The sequence below is a fragment of the Phalacrocorax aristotelis genome, chromosome 3, assembly GCF_949628215.1.
Source record: "Phalacrocorax aristotelis chromosome 3, bGulAri2.1, whole genome shotgun sequence".
Classification (NCBI taxonomy): domain Eukaryota; kingdom Metazoa; phylum Chordata; class Aves; order Suliformes; family Phalacrocoracidae; genus Phalacrocorax; species Phalacrocorax aristotelis.
The window spans coordinates 8,272,077-8,286,991 of record NC_134278.1 but is presented as its reverse complement, the minus strand read 5'-3'; the positions used below and the strand labels follow the sequence as shown (position 1 = coordinate 8,286,991).

The window sequence follows — 14,915 nt, the reverse complement described above, 5'->3', positions numbered from 1 at the left end:
TACCATTGGCCTTCTTGGCCACAAGGGCCTGGTGCTGGCCCATGGTCACCTTGCTGCCCACCAGCACTCCCAGGCCCTTCTCAACAGAGCCACTTTCCAGTAGTTCAGGCCCCAGCCTGTACTGGTGCATGGGGTTGTTCCTCCCCACGTGCAGGACCTTGCCCTTGCTCTTGCTGAGCTCTCCAGCCTGTCCAGGTCTCGTGGACGCATCTCTTACAGGCTGGTATTCACCAAAGGTTGATGGAGTAAATGCTTTTCTTGCTTCCCTCTCTAAAGAAACAAAAGGCCTTTCAGGACCCTTTTTGTGGTGAAAATCTGGGATCACTGCAGCATCGAGGTGGCACATTCACATTGCACTAACAGGTCTTTTATTTAGGACAGGCCAATTTCCTGTTTACAAAGAGGAAGAGAGACCCGCCAGGGTTTGATGCCCATTAGTTCTCCCAAATTCTTCTTAAAGGTCCCGGCCTCTATCACCAATCTTGATTTCAGCCCAGGGTTGCAGAAGCCAGGCTGCAGTGCAGCAGCTGCAGGTGGGAGCTCATAGAGAAGTCTTGGTTAAATGTAACACAGCCCTGTCATGGCTGTCAAACACAGGGTGATTCCGCACATTGGTCTAAAGCTGCTCCTACTGGTGGCCCAGTTTAAGTTAGTTGCTCGTTAAAAGGAAAAAAAATAAAAGGAACCATGAAGCACCTGGTTTGGGACCATTCCTGAACGCCGCAGAAGTGAACGGCGATGCGAAGGATTGGCTTGGCGCACCCAGAATGGCCACATGTACCCTCCATCCCCTCTTGGTCCCGCTGTTGGGAAGCTCCTGCTGCATCTGAAGCAACAGGCAGGGCGTCGCTCTGCCCTTCCACTTCGGCCAGGCGTCCTACCGCCCACAAACGCACCCCTGCTGGGCTTTAAGAGCGCATCTTATTCAGTCTTATCGTCTCTATCTGCAGAGCTGCTGTGCGCTCTCCTGCCCGCAGCAGCACAACGCGGCTGTTACCCGTCTGTGAAGCCCTATTACAGCTGGCTGATGAAGCTCCCTCATCACCCTTCCTCTGCAGAGACCTTTGTTGGAAGCAGCGATTATTACATTTTTCATGCCAATTTCATTAAAAAAAAAAAAAGGAAAACTAATTGTGCTTTGTGATACTTAGGGAAATTAAGTCTTCAAGGAAATGTAATCTTCAGCTCTTTATTTGACTGCAAATGTGTTAATTTATTTAATTGTATCATCGATCAACACAGTACATATAATTATTACCACTGTATAATGGATTGGAAAAAAATTTACTGTCATTGCCTGTGTAATCAGATATGCTCTTGTTACTAATTTCTAAACAGCATCCATGGAAAAAAATTACCTTCCAGGCTTAATTTCATGCCCTACTTCCTGAAAAATGAAATGGGAAGTGAGCACGCACACAGACCAGCACAGATGCAAAGTACGAGGCTGGCAACATCTGCCTTACTTGCTGCCCCCTCTGCCAGTTGTGTAACTGAACTCATTTCCTTGTCCTTTGATATTAGATTTCAAACAAAATCTTGAGCAGCCCTCATCAAAACAATCCTCCAGGCATTCGATTTCCATTCCCTCTGTCTTGCAGGTACAAATTATTATTTCATTTTACACGTGCAGGGACACTGAAAGCCCTGAACAGGCTCTAGAAGAAAAAGTATGAAATGGAATATTTAATGAAAGGCAGCAGCTGAAATCAAAAGCTGCTGATCTTGAGGATTCATTGAAGGAATTTTTATTAATCTTATTACCCTAAAGAATTGCTTTTTATATATGTTTTTCAAACAGCATCAAATCCTGATCAAAACAGACACCGCAGTGCAAGCACCACGCTCTCCGCTATTGACAGAAGCAATGCGGTATTTGCATATGATTTTAAACAAGGCTGGCAGAATGTGGCACCACTGTTTGCACCGCGGTATTTTATTATCAGTATTTATTATTATTAATTAGAAGCATAAATCCAGCATGGTGAGAGCACCTCCAGTTCCCGTTACAGCGAGGGGCCTGTTACGATGGCAGCAGATCGCAGCTGCGGTGTTATTTAACGTACCTGCACCGCAGCCGCATCGGGCAGGAGATGCAGCACAGGGCAGGTGGGAAAGCTGGCAGCAACGTCGCAGCAGAGCTTTACGGTTCTGTGGCCCCATCGCCTCCTCCCGACCTCAAGGACACCTCACTGGGCCCACGAGGCTTCCTGCTGGAAAAAGCAGTGTCAGCTTTAAGGGAAGGACATGGCTATGGAAGAGGAACAGAGCGAGGCCAAGGCTGCTCACTAGGCAGGCGACACGCAGCTCTCGCTCGCATCCCAAATGCCCATCTGCAACAGCGGAGCAAGGAGAGCCGGCCCAGGAGGACGCTCCCCAGCCACGCGCAGGGTGGGATTACGAGCACAACCCACCCCACCCCCCCGAGCTGAAATCACCCCACAGCCATTTCAGCTGCTCCCTCCCTGCTGTCCTGGGGAGAAGCGGCCAGTCCTGACCATCACTGCCAGCCTTCGCGCACCCCCCAGCCGAGAAACACCACGCGCAGCTGCAGGGGAGCCCCTCCGACCGAGAGCTGGACCTTGGTACCCACAGCCGGGCCTCCTCCCCCATCGCTCGGGCGCTGAACGCACATCAGCGTTCACCTGTACGCAGGGATGAATGCTCTGCAGACCCTTACCTGTGTCACAAACATTCAGGCAACAAATTACTTCCTCTCTAAAGGGAAAGGTCACATACAGAAGTAGCACAGCATAAAGCAAGCCTTTATCAAAAAAGTAGGCAGACACACATTTATTTTTTCCCCTTAAATGGACACAAAAACAGCAGGGCTTTTTAAGTGACTGATTTCAACAAAAATCTAAGGAGAAGAAAATGGCAACATTCCTTTATGACGCTATAACGCACTGAAAAAAATTTTAACTTAAATCACAAATCCTCAGGCAAAGCATGTTTGCATCTGCCCATGGCCTGCACTGGCTGGAAGTTGTACGGTCGGCAAGTTAAACATCACGGCCAAGCAAATAAACCCTCCTGAGAGGCAGGAGAACTACCAATGCGCAGAGGGCTTCGAGCTGGTTCAGAACAGGGGTAGAAGTTATTATTTTCCAATTCCAAAATACACTGGTTGTGCATACTCCGTATCACGGTCATTTTTATTCACAAGACATGAGTGCTGAGAGACCCAAAAAATTTAAATGTTTTCTTTTTCCTCCACCAGGTGCTACATCTAAAAATTTATGTACGTGAGATATATTACAGTTCAAACACAGTGAGTAGAGAACAATTGCACTACAGGTATCTAAAATTACCACCACCACTACTACTGTCTCCTTTTGGTTGGGTGTTCTCAACATAAAAGGCACGAAGCATGTTCCTGCCGCCCCTCCTAACCGCAGTACAAAGCCCGTACGCCCAGAGTCAGCCCCACAGCAACATGCTCTTAGAGCAAGACCATTCTACTGCAGCTTATCTGTTTCACCTTGATCACTGGAAACAAGATACTCTGACTGAAGCCACCAAAGCAGCTGGATCATTTTAAAAGGCCATTCATTTTCTAAAGCTTGTGAAAGAAACTTTGTTACAAACATGGATTTGGGCTTGCTTTGTTCTAGTAAGAAGGAGCCTAGCGATCATGTAATGGAGTCAGGCTCCCTCAAACACTCCCCAGGGGAGAAAGGTAAAACCAACCACATACAATATATACAGTTGTGATGACACCAAACCATACTTATTTTCTTTTAAAAAAAAAAAGCACAGAACTCCCTGTGGCAGGGAGACTAGCTGCAGTGCTCCGTTTTCAGGAAGCAACACGTGCAATTTGCCTCCCCGCAGGCTGCTCACACAGAGCCCCTCAGGCTCTCTGCACGACCTGGCAGCGAGGCTCAAAGCCTGCCCTGGAGGCCGGGCAGAGCTTCAAGAGGTGTGGAACACTCGGCGTGCTCGGTCCCGTCTCGTGAGGTCCTGCTCCAAACGGGACTGCGATCGTGCAGCATTTACCAGCTCACCCTTACAACACGAGGAGCCATGTCCACTTAGGGGGATTTAATCCTAAAGCAGATCTTCCGACATTTTACATTTATTTAATTCTAATGGGAAGATCTAAAGAGTCAAATTACAGCTTATCAAATTAAAAAAAAAAAGTTATACTTCATTGAGAATTCCTATGTTTAGTTCAAAAACTCAGCGCCAGGGCTTGAAAAGTTTTCCAAAAAGATCAGTTTATTTTGGTGGGTCTGTATTAATTCCATATTTTTCCTTGAGAAGCTTAAGCTGTTCCTCTTTCTTCTTTGTGTCCATCTTTTGGAATGCCTGCAACGAGGGAAAAAAAAATGTGAGAAGAAAAAAAAACCCCAAAATCTCATCTTAGGACATGTTATTTCCCCGTAACCTCAACTAACATCACTACAAACTACATCAACGTCACACACAAACAGCACTGCTCAGTTCTCGACCTCGGAGAATCCCTCCATACCCTGAACACCATCAGGAACAGGCAGAACACGAGGACCCCGAGACTTTCTACCTGTAAATAAGACCTCACGTCCCATCGCAACGCTCAGCTGCAAGGCCCCTGCTACCTCTTCTCCAAAGTACACTCATCAGAGCGTGTTTTTTCACACTCTTGGTCCAAAAGGACATTTTTGCACACAAATTGCCACGTAAAGACAAAATCCTGACAGTTTATCCAATCCATTCCCTCTGTCGGTTTGGATTTATTTTTTTAAAATATCTAAGCAACTGTCTTTTCAAGTGGAATTTCTTTTTTTGCGCTAGCTGTGTTCACAGGTAGCTTAAAAAGCTGCCAAGTGTACGTACCCTGTTTGCATTATAGTACAAAACGACGAGGTATCTGTTGCACACGTTGAATCCTGACAGGTGATCACAAGCATTTTTGGCATCAAAGATGTCTTCATAGACTACGTAGGCTGTTCCTCTAGTCTCAGGAGTGTTCCCGCTGCAGGCGAGATCAGTTTTAATGTTAAATAAAACAAACAGGAAATAGTTCTAGTGGTCTTTAGCAGTGACTGAGATTAGATTAACTAATGGAACTGCACTTGAAAACAATTTATTGCTATTTTTTTCTAGATATTAAAATACATCCCTGCTTTCCACACTTACAGTTCAGAGTCAGAGACGACATGAAAATGTGCCGGCGCATGTGCTACATGATGCTCCAAAGGGAATTCACCCCTCCACAGCAACCATCAAAAGCTGTTGCTGTCAAGGGCTGTCATATTTCTGGAAATCTTTTAAGTTTTTATTACAGTGATTAGCTTGTTTTATTTAATATTACAAGACCAGGCTGTCAGTTAATGGATGTCTGGACCAGATGCCTCCCGGGGATGAAACACTGGCTCTCGGTACATCACAAAGTCAATTTAAAAGAGCTGAAAGAGCCCCGATGGCGCAAGACCACTTCAGATGCACAACCATGGCCTGTCAGACCATCAAATCAATTTCCGTTGCCTGAGGGACTGGAGACACGTCTGGGCACATAACGCTAACTGGCCCAGAGAGATGACAGAGCTGGCAGAACCAAAAGCTCTCAGCTAAAAGGTAGTTATAGAGAGCTCAACAACCAGGAGAACTCTGTCTAAGGCGCTTGTTTCTAAGAAGAGAACTCCCGAGGACAAATGTCATCACACGTATCCACACCAGGATGCGTACAGAAACAAAGAGGGGAACGGGATAAAACCTGCGTGAAGCACAAGAGCCATTCCAAAAGGAGTTGCACGTTACGCCTTGTCTCGTGCTGGTGCTCAGATTTCTGTGGGAAACACCATGAAGCGGTGGTTCTGAACGATGGCAGGGAGGCTGCCAGCGGTTCCCTGCTGGATGCATGCGCCAGCACATCGCTTTGATGGAAAGCTCCCCTGATCTGCCTTAATTCTTTACATCCCACTGTCATGCTGTTTCAACCTACATGTTTTCAGAAACCTTAAAATACTGGTTCTCCTCTACGCTTACTAGTGAAGAATTCCACCCATTTAGCCAAGCAGTATGTATGTGTTGTCCCTTGTTCCTCTAACTCCTTCTCCAGTCGCTTTTGCTGCCTTTGCCCGCACGGGAGGGACTCCACTAGCCGGGCAGTCCAGCCCAGCACCAGCAGCATGTCCGCCTGCCCTTGTTTATTTACTGAAGACAATTCTATACATAAAACTCGCTTTATTCTATACACTGAGCAATAATTTTTTAATCCCTATGGCTCTGGAAAGAGCACTTCTGTTTGGGATAGAGAAGTTCAGTCTGTTTAACTGTTTACATATTTATGTCCTGCATAGTCAAAACAAACATATTTAGTGGAATAATTACCCACCCCAGTCTCAGAGCACAGGGAAATGGAGAGCAATACAAATGACAAGGATACATTCTGCTCTAATCCAATCAGCAACCCGGAGAAGTCAGGGATGCTGCCGTTTATTTTGCCAACATATGGGTAAAAGCAGCACAAAACCCCCATATCAAATATAAACTACATTTCCTTTCTATCCGCACATCTATTGAAATGTGACTTACATAATTTTTTTTTAAGTGTTAACCACCAAGTTTTGTTTCCTCCCCCTTCCCTTCCTAAATATTTTTGAGGGGGAAAAAAAAAAAAAAATCCTGTTGTTTGTCAATACCCCAATAAGCCTCACTACATTCTCCAAAGCTCTTCCTGAATTCCAGCTTCAGTCAACTGTTTCTGCTAGAAATTTAGCAGAATGTAACACTAACCCAATGAAATTGTGGTTTAATCCCCAGCACTCAGGGTAACAAGGAAGGTGAGAGCTCAGGTCTTCAAGATTTTAAATAACTCAAGACAAGTGCCTCAGATTTGCTGTAGACACATATAACCTCTGTGCATTTTGAAACAAAATTAATCAGATCGCCATTATCCATGGACTACGTGGCTCAGCGACAAGCTGCACCCGATACACAGGGACCTCCTTCTCATATTTGTTTCTGGTTGACAGGTCCAGCAGCAACAGTAACACCTCTGTTCTCCCATCCATTTGTATCATGAATAGTGTGGCCAGCAGCAGCAGGGCAGCAGCAATCGTGCCCCTGTACTTGGCACTGGTGAGGCCCCACCTTGAATGCTGGGCTCAGTTTTGGGCCCCTCAGGACAAGAAAAACATTGAGGTGCTGGAGTGTGTCCAGAGAAGGGCAGCAAAGCTGGTGAAGGGTCTGGAGAGCAAGTCTTATGAGGAGTGCCTGAGGGAGCTGGGGGTCTTTAGCCTGGAGAAGAGGAGGCTTGAGGGGAGACCTTATCGCTCTCTACAACTGCCTGAAAGGGGCTGTAGTGAGGTGGGGGTTGGTCGCTTCTCCCACATTACTAGTGATAGGATGAGAGGAAACAGCCTCAAGCTGTGTCAGGGGAGGTTTAGATTGGATATTAGGAGAAATTTCCTTACTGAAAGAGTGGTCAGGCATTGGAACAGGCTGCCCAGTTTGGTGGGGGTGTCACCATCCCTGGGGGTGTTCAAAAAATGTGTAGACATGGTACTTGGGGACATGGTTTAGGAGACATGGTGGTGTTGGGTTGATGGTTGGACTTGATGATCTTAGACATCTTTTGCAACCTTAATGATTCCATGATTATTTAAGCATCTAATACACATTAATTATGAAAACCAGTTGTATTCAACTTTTGCCTTTCTTATTTTTACTTTTAGTTATGGTAAAAGGTTAGCTGTATTTAAGATTTACTTAAGAGGCTAAGTCATATTTTTACCAACTTACCTACGTTCACATCACATTTAAGCTTTTTCACCCCACCTACCAGCAATATTATTTTCTAACTAATTCAGACATAAGAGAAATATCACCACATCCATCTTTGGTGCACAGGGATACTCCTAAAGTGCATTTAACTTTTTCAGCTGTGAAATCCAGTTGCCACCGACGGCAGTAGGAATACTGATATATAGCACATAAACTAAAGCACATACAATCCTTAGCTTTTCAAAGAAAACTAAAATACTTACACTCTGATTTGTCGAATAGGCCCATATTTCCCAAAAATATCGTACATTTCCTCCGCTGTGATTTTATATGGCAGATTCCTAATATACAGGATCCGATTGACTTCTGGAGGCAGCCGAATCTGATGCAGAAACAACACACGGTGCGTTAGACCCCAGAGCGCTCACTGCAAACCTTGAAAGCAGCAGCCTACGTGCTAAATCTCGGGGCTAACGCCGCTGAGAGACCCTGTGCTTCGCCGGTCCCTTTTTAACCCTCCATAGCTACAACCTCGGCGTGTTTCTGTCAAAAAGGAGGCCTGCTTGGAGAGGGACGGGCAAGGGCGGCCGGGGCGGAGGAAAGAGCCCAGGCCGGGCGGGAAGGCCTGCTCCCAGCCCCAGGCGGCGGGCCTCTCCTCACCGCCCCGAAGGGCAGAGGCAGGACAGGGGAGCAAACTCACGTTGGCTCGCTTGGCCGCTTGCATCGCCATGGCGCCGGTGGAAGAGGGGGGCCGCGGCCCAGGAGAGAAACACCGGAGAGAGAAGGGCCGCCGCGCCGCCTGCCTCAGCGGGAAACCCGGATGTGGTCCCGGCCTGCACCGCGCCGGGAACGGCGCCCACACGTGACCTGCGTGGCGCCCCGCCCCCGCGCTCCTCGTCGCCACGCCCCCGGCAACGGCCCCGCTCCCCGGCCACGCCCCCAACGCAGATTCCTGTCAGGGAATCACAGAATCACAGAATGGCGGGGGTTGGAAGGGACCTCTGGAGACCATCCCATCCAACCCCCTGCTTGAGCAGGCACACCCAGAGCAGGGGCACAGGAACGCATCCAGGCAGGGTGTGAATGTCTCCAGGGAAGGGACCCCACAGCCTCCCTGGGCAGCCTGTGCCGCTGCTCTGGCACCCGCACAGGGAAGGGGTTTTGCCTCATATATAAGTGGAACTTCCTGTGTTCCAACTTGTGCCCATCGCCCCTTGGCCTGTCATTGGGCACCACTGAAAAGAGCCCAGTCCCATCATCCTGACACCCACCCTTGAGATATTTGTAGGTATTGGTGAAATCCCCCCTTAGTCTTGTCTTGTCCAGGCTGAACAAACCCAGGTCTCAGCCTTTCCTCATAAGGGAGAGGCTTCAGTCCCCTCATCATCTTGGTAGCTCTCCGCGGGACTTGCTTGAGCAGTTCCCTGTCCTTCTTGAACTGGGGGGCCCAGAACTGGACACAGTTCAGTCCCTGAAACAGCTGCTGCTGCAACAACTCCCACAGCCAGCCTTCCTTTAAGATGAAGCAGGCATTTCCAGGACAACTTTGCCGGTTGTGTGCCCCTGCAACCTCATGCAGAGGGTAAACGCCATCCCAACAAGGGACTGGAGATGAGGGGAAGTTCCTCCAGAAAAATACGGCAGCACATTTTGTGTGAAGGCTTTCACCAGCTGTTCCTTATAGTGAAGAAAAAATGACAACTTTTTGAAGATTATTTCCGCTTGTTTCATTCAAACATTCTAAGCACAGTGTACAAAACATGCACAGCTCTGGGGGAGACTCTGACATCCTTGTAGTGAGACAGACGTGTAAACATCTGATGGGTGTAAATTACAAATGTGAAGCAAAGTTTTAGATTAATTACATTTTAATTGAATTACATTCCCCCAACAAGTGATATAAGCTCAGTGCAGAACCATTTAAACTCAAGCTGATAAAATTATTGAGATCATTATGTATTAGACCATGGACAGAATCTATCCTAGGGCTCTACACTGCTGTCTTGCTGTAGAATCTAAGAATTTTCCACATAAAGTGATTTTTCCTTGGTAATTTCTGGGCATCCAAATGGCCTCCATCTCTACTTTGAAAAATGATCTAATAGAGGTTTTTCCCTTCCCACCCCCACCTCCCAGCCCCAACTTGATCAAGTTGCCTGATCACTTGAGTTTTGTTTTTTCTTAAGCCAAATCCTTAAATTATGGTACTCATGAAGTACATTAAGAAGTCCTGGGTATCATTCCTTTGAGTCAGTAGTTGTAAAAGCGAGATATTTGACAAAAATAGAAAAGGGAAATTATAATTTAATTTTGCAATGTTTTCCAAAGTATGTAGTAACTGTTCAAGGTGGAGCTTTTTTGGTAATAATGCATTAGATTCTGCTTTAACCCTGGTACCAAAAGAAAGCTCTCAAAACTATCATTGATTTTAAGGTCAAACCACATACACTGTTGACAGCCTTACTTGTCTCCTTGTCTCATGATCGTAATAGACTCACATGGATGCTCGCTTTTTTGGAAAGCAGCCTTGCAAGCAAGTCTCTGTGTACTTCACCTCCACACAATAGTCCATAAATAATCCACCAGCCATCAGTACTTAGACAGTTGAGATTCTTCTCCCAGTATGAGCTACTGACACAATCTGAAATAATACCGACACCAGGACCTCAAGTAGAAACAGAAAAGATTTCAGTGATGTAGTTGAGCTGTATTAAAGGTAAGATAATTTCAGGGAAAACTAAAACCTTGTTCTTTATAAGTACACAATCAATCCTGCAATTCTTATTTAAATCTTTCTACTGAAATTAGGAATTTGCACAATGATTTCTAAGGAACTCTAGAATCGGGCACAGAAAAAGAATCATTATAGATAGCTGGATGCAGACTCTGTCATAAACCATCCCAAATGCTTAGAAAAGACAAATTTTTCTAACAGTAAGAGAACTGAGTTTTGTTCCCATATTCAAACACTTGCAAAGACAAGTATGAGGATTTGGTCCCACGTTTCTTTCTGGAGGCAACAATAACACAGGCACAATATTTATGACCCAAATGAAGACAAAGCCAAAGAGAGTTCATGCAGAAAAGAGCACAACTACACTAAGGAAAGACAGATCCTTGGGCTGAACAGGATGTCAGGTTGCACTAACAGGGTCATTACTGTCTGCTCCTTCACCGACTAAGGTGACAGTTGAAATTGAGTGTATGTGCCTGTATGTTAGGAGGTGCACACCGTTCCCCAGCTGTGTCTTTCACACAGAGGTTCTTACCTTGGGTGAACGCCAAGACCTTTTCACTAAAATCTTCACTCATGCAGTGGAACTCTGCAGCGGCTCTGGCATTTGCTGTTGCTTTCAGTTTCTCTTGAGTTCATGCTGCCATGACTGGGAATGGCTTTTGCCAGCCTTTCCAGCTGAATGTCTGCCATACCAACTCTGCTAGCTCCAGCATGGACCAACACTCTCTTGCCCGTCTGTATTTTACCTGAAGGAGGACCTAAGGGAAATGGTTCCCCTTTTCGCATCACCTTTGGATTAAAATATGATCGGGGTGGAAAATACTGAAGAGGAAGCTGAAAGAGATACCCTTGAGTGGACTTGTTTACATCTTCATATCCTTCATAAAAGAAACAAAACCAGAACTAACACAGCTCACAGTGTACCGATGGGACTCCGTTTTACCCACTTCAACGTAATGACTTTAGCTTGGCCCTGTCCAGTTCTGGGCATCCGTGACCAATCTGCTTAGGTGAGTGTAGTCAGCCTTTTTAAACTGGGACCATCCACTGCCACCAACAGAAAACACACTCAGAGGATATTAATACCGAGACATCAGGCACTCAGCAGTGGAGGAGTACCAGAAGCGCTGGGTAGTAGTGCTTACACTGGTCAAGGACTTTTCAGCTGCTCACACTCTGCCAGGTGCACGAGAAGCTGGGAGGGAGCGCAGCCAGGACAGCTGATCCCAGCTGGCCAAAGGGATATTCCATACCATATGACATCATGCGCAGTATATAAGGTGGGGGATGTTGGCCGGGGAGCAGCAATCACTGTTTGGGGCTGGGCTGGGCGCTGGTCAGCGGGTGGTGAGCAATTGCATCGTGCATCACTTGCTTTTGTATGTTCTTTTATAATGGCAATGATAATGATTATTATTATTCTACTTTATTTCAATTATTAAACTGTTCTTATCTCAACCCACAAGTTTTCTCACTTTAACTCCTCCAATTCTCTCCCCCATCCCACTGGGGCTGGAGGAGTGAGCGAGCAGCTGCGTGGTGCTCAGTTGCTGGCTGGGGTTAAACCATGACACTGGTCAATCAAAATAGGCTGCCAACATTTTCTCCGAAAAAACTCCAAAACCAAAAACCTGGCGTGAATGCAGGCACACTTCTGTGCAGCTGCAAAATCTCAGTAATCAGTGACCGCAGCTCTACAGACTCCGCTCTGCAGATGGACAATGCAAACTGTGACACAGTTTGAAGGGAGAAGAGGGGAGGGCTGCCAGAGAAAACTGAGGGGTTATAGTGCAATGAAATACATTAACATTGGGACACAACATAGCGTTGCAAAGGCCATTTGACAAACTGTGAAGATCACCCGGATCAAGTCATAGGGATTAACCCTGCTCGGAGCCATGTGTGGATCCAACAGCACTGACCTCCATCCCACCTTAACTCTAAAAAGTAGCGTGCAAATGAAAATAAAATCCTTTGCTCTTGACTTCCTGCATGATTAGGGCCCTAGCGCTCAATGGACTAAGGGACACAGGCCCTTAAAATAGTAGGCACAAATGGGATTTTAAAACTCTCAGCAGAAAGAGCCTTTATTTGACACATCCAAAATTATCTAAGCACTGCCTTACAACTCACCCCGTAGATGGCAACTTGGAGGTACACAGAGGCACAACAGTGAGTTTGCGTGGGTGAAAGATAACAAATGGTTTTAAACATTCCTACTTACTTCTCTTGCCTGAGCAAGTGATTCCTGTGTGCCTGATGTGCTCTGGTAGAGGGTCCCACTGCTGCAGGAGTCTTTCAAGTAACCCCTCAGACACTTTTCCTGGTTCCTCAGTTTTGGCACTGGGAGCTGTTGAGCTGGGCTGAGATGTGCAGCATTTTCTCCCTGGCACAATCATATCTGGAGCAGCCTTTCCTCTGCCCCTGGGTGCTGGGTGGAAGGAGATGAGAGGAAGACAGAATCACAATGGGAATGACTGTGGTACTTCCCGAGAGCTGGTACTATACTGAACACAGTACAGGGCTGCCGCCCAAAGACATGTGCAGGGTGGGCTGCAAGCCAGAGCCCCTTCAAGCAACAGCACTGTGTGACAGACCACCATGCCCTCTGTAAAAATCACTTGCATTATGATATCTGCAAAGGAAAAGCTAAGTGCATGCTTAATTATTTTTTGTAAGACTGCAAATGCAGAATGATAAACACCTTGAAACCCCAGGAATGTCAGTCCCCATGGGGTGGTGCTCTGTGGCTATTTTACGGTGAATAAACATTTCCAATTATTCATATAAAATGTAACTTAAAGGCTTTTCTTTCTGAAGCTGGCTGTCTATTTGTTGTTCTCAGCTGAACCATTTAATCCAGTCCCACAAAATTTGTCTGTATCAGCACAAAAATCTAATGGGAAGCCCACCAGATACCACCCTGTAACAGATGCTTCTGTGCTATTAATCTGTCTGAATTTAGTAAATTAAAAATAAGATGCAAAAGCTTTTGTCCCTCTTCCAACACAGCCCACTAGGCTGCATGTTTATAGATGCTTTTCTTTGTTGCTAGAAGCAGACCCACAAAAATATATAAAAAACCCACCGTGAAGATCTGAATACCTGCATTCATTTCAAATGCACAGAAACACACAGGAATTGAAAACCAAGTTTCCAACCAAGTGTAACAACCTTAAACTGTCAGATCTGCCAGCAGTGGCCCAAACCAACAGTTTAAAGAAGTTATGCGATTCCCGAGCACGAATTGTGACTCACCTTTTTCCTGTAAAGAAGGGAGGGCGTTGTCTGCACCAGGAGCGAACCCAGCCTGTCCTCGGGACCAGAGTCTGATCCCAGTTCCTCCTCTCCCAGCCCTGCCCTTGCTATCAGCTATTCCCCAGCAAGTCAAGGGGTGGAACAGGATGAGGTTGTTTTACTTCAGAAGGAAAGGCATGAGCAGAGTCAGAAATATTAGTACATCTCACCATTATTTCTACCCACGGACCTGGTTTATTCCGCAGACTGAGGCAGAAATCAACCTTCCCCTTTGGTACTGAGGTAGAGATCCGCTGCTGCCCACCAGCACACAGGGAGGTTTGGTCTAATGCCTTCGCCGTGCCGATCCGCTGGATGCGTGCGTATCTGTGCTGTCTTGGGCAGAGCACTGAGCTGATGGTTTGATTTCTGAACTCGGAGTAGTGCAGACCGGATTTACTTAAATTGCATTAAGGGCATGTGAGCTGTGCTAGTCCTTATGCTACACATCCACCTGAGGAGGCTTTACTGAGCTCTGTTCCTGTAAGGCAGCTGTGTTCAAAGTTTACAGGTTCACATCCGTCAACCCAGTGCATTTCTACCTGATGCTTTAGCTGCCTGATTGCATCTCTTCACTGAGCTTTACCATTTCCCCCAGAGGGGGAAGGATCAGATCATGCCTTTCTCTGTGTCCTGGTCATCAGCTCTTGAGTATTTGAGTTGTTGGGGAATAAAACTGACACTTCACAATATTTAAAAATGATAAATGATATGTCTGTCCATGTGTGGGATTCTTCTGTGGATTTGTTTCCTATTGATTTTCAGATTTTTGGACTCGGGCTTTTAAACTCTTCTTTGAAACTGAACTAATTTAAAATCAAATACAGTTAAAAATTCTTTTGTTCTCACGTGACTCAAAGAGCGAATAATTTATTTGTTTCTGCAGGTGAAAAGATCATGAAGCCTGGTCTTCTTAAGACTAGTCTTCTTTGATGTCCTATAGGACACACAGTCTGATTGAAGCCTGGTGTGCAGGTTTTGGCTGAGAAGGGGTTAATTCTCCTCACTGTGGGGGTCGGCTACCTTTCCAGCTTCCCGCGCTCTGCCGCGTGGCGTGGCAGGGGGGGCTGGGAGGGGCAGGGCCATGGTGGGGGCGGCTGACCCCGACTGGCCAATGGCAGGTTCATTCCATACCATGTGACACCATGGCCAGTATATTGAGGGGGGGCGG

The 14,915-nt window shown here is 46.4% G+C and overlaps 2 protein-coding genes across 2 annotated transcripts; both read right to left on the bottom strand.

The window, feature by feature from the left end:
• Window positions 1-3,176: 3,176 nt before the first annotated feature.
• SF3B6 (splicing factor 3b subunit 6) lies at window positions 3,177-8,600 on the bottom strand. Its single transcript, XM_075086707.1, has 4 exons — window positions 8,411-8,600; window positions 7,974-8,092; window positions 4,819-4,957; window positions 3,177-4,311 (listed from the first exon to the last, which is right to left on the bottom strand). The coding sequence occupies exons 1-4, from the start codon at window positions 8,438-8,440 to the stop codon at window positions 4,222-4,224; spliced, it is 378 nt and encodes a 125-aa protein (XP_074942808.1). The 5' UTR covers window positions 8,441-8,600; the 3' UTR covers window positions 3,177-4,221.
• A 365-nt stretch (window positions 8,601-8,965) lies between these two features.
• TP53I3 (tumor protein p53 inducible protein 3) lies at window positions 8,966-11,321 on the bottom strand. Its single transcript, XM_075089719.1, is given in 5 exon segments — window positions 8,966-9,304; window positions 9,307-9,393; window positions 10,179-10,375; window positions 10,980-11,097; window positions 11,099-11,321. Coding segments are annotated over 5 exon segments (876 nt in total). The 5' UTR covers window positions 11,234-11,321.
• Window positions 11,322-14,915: the final 3,594 nt, after the last annotated feature.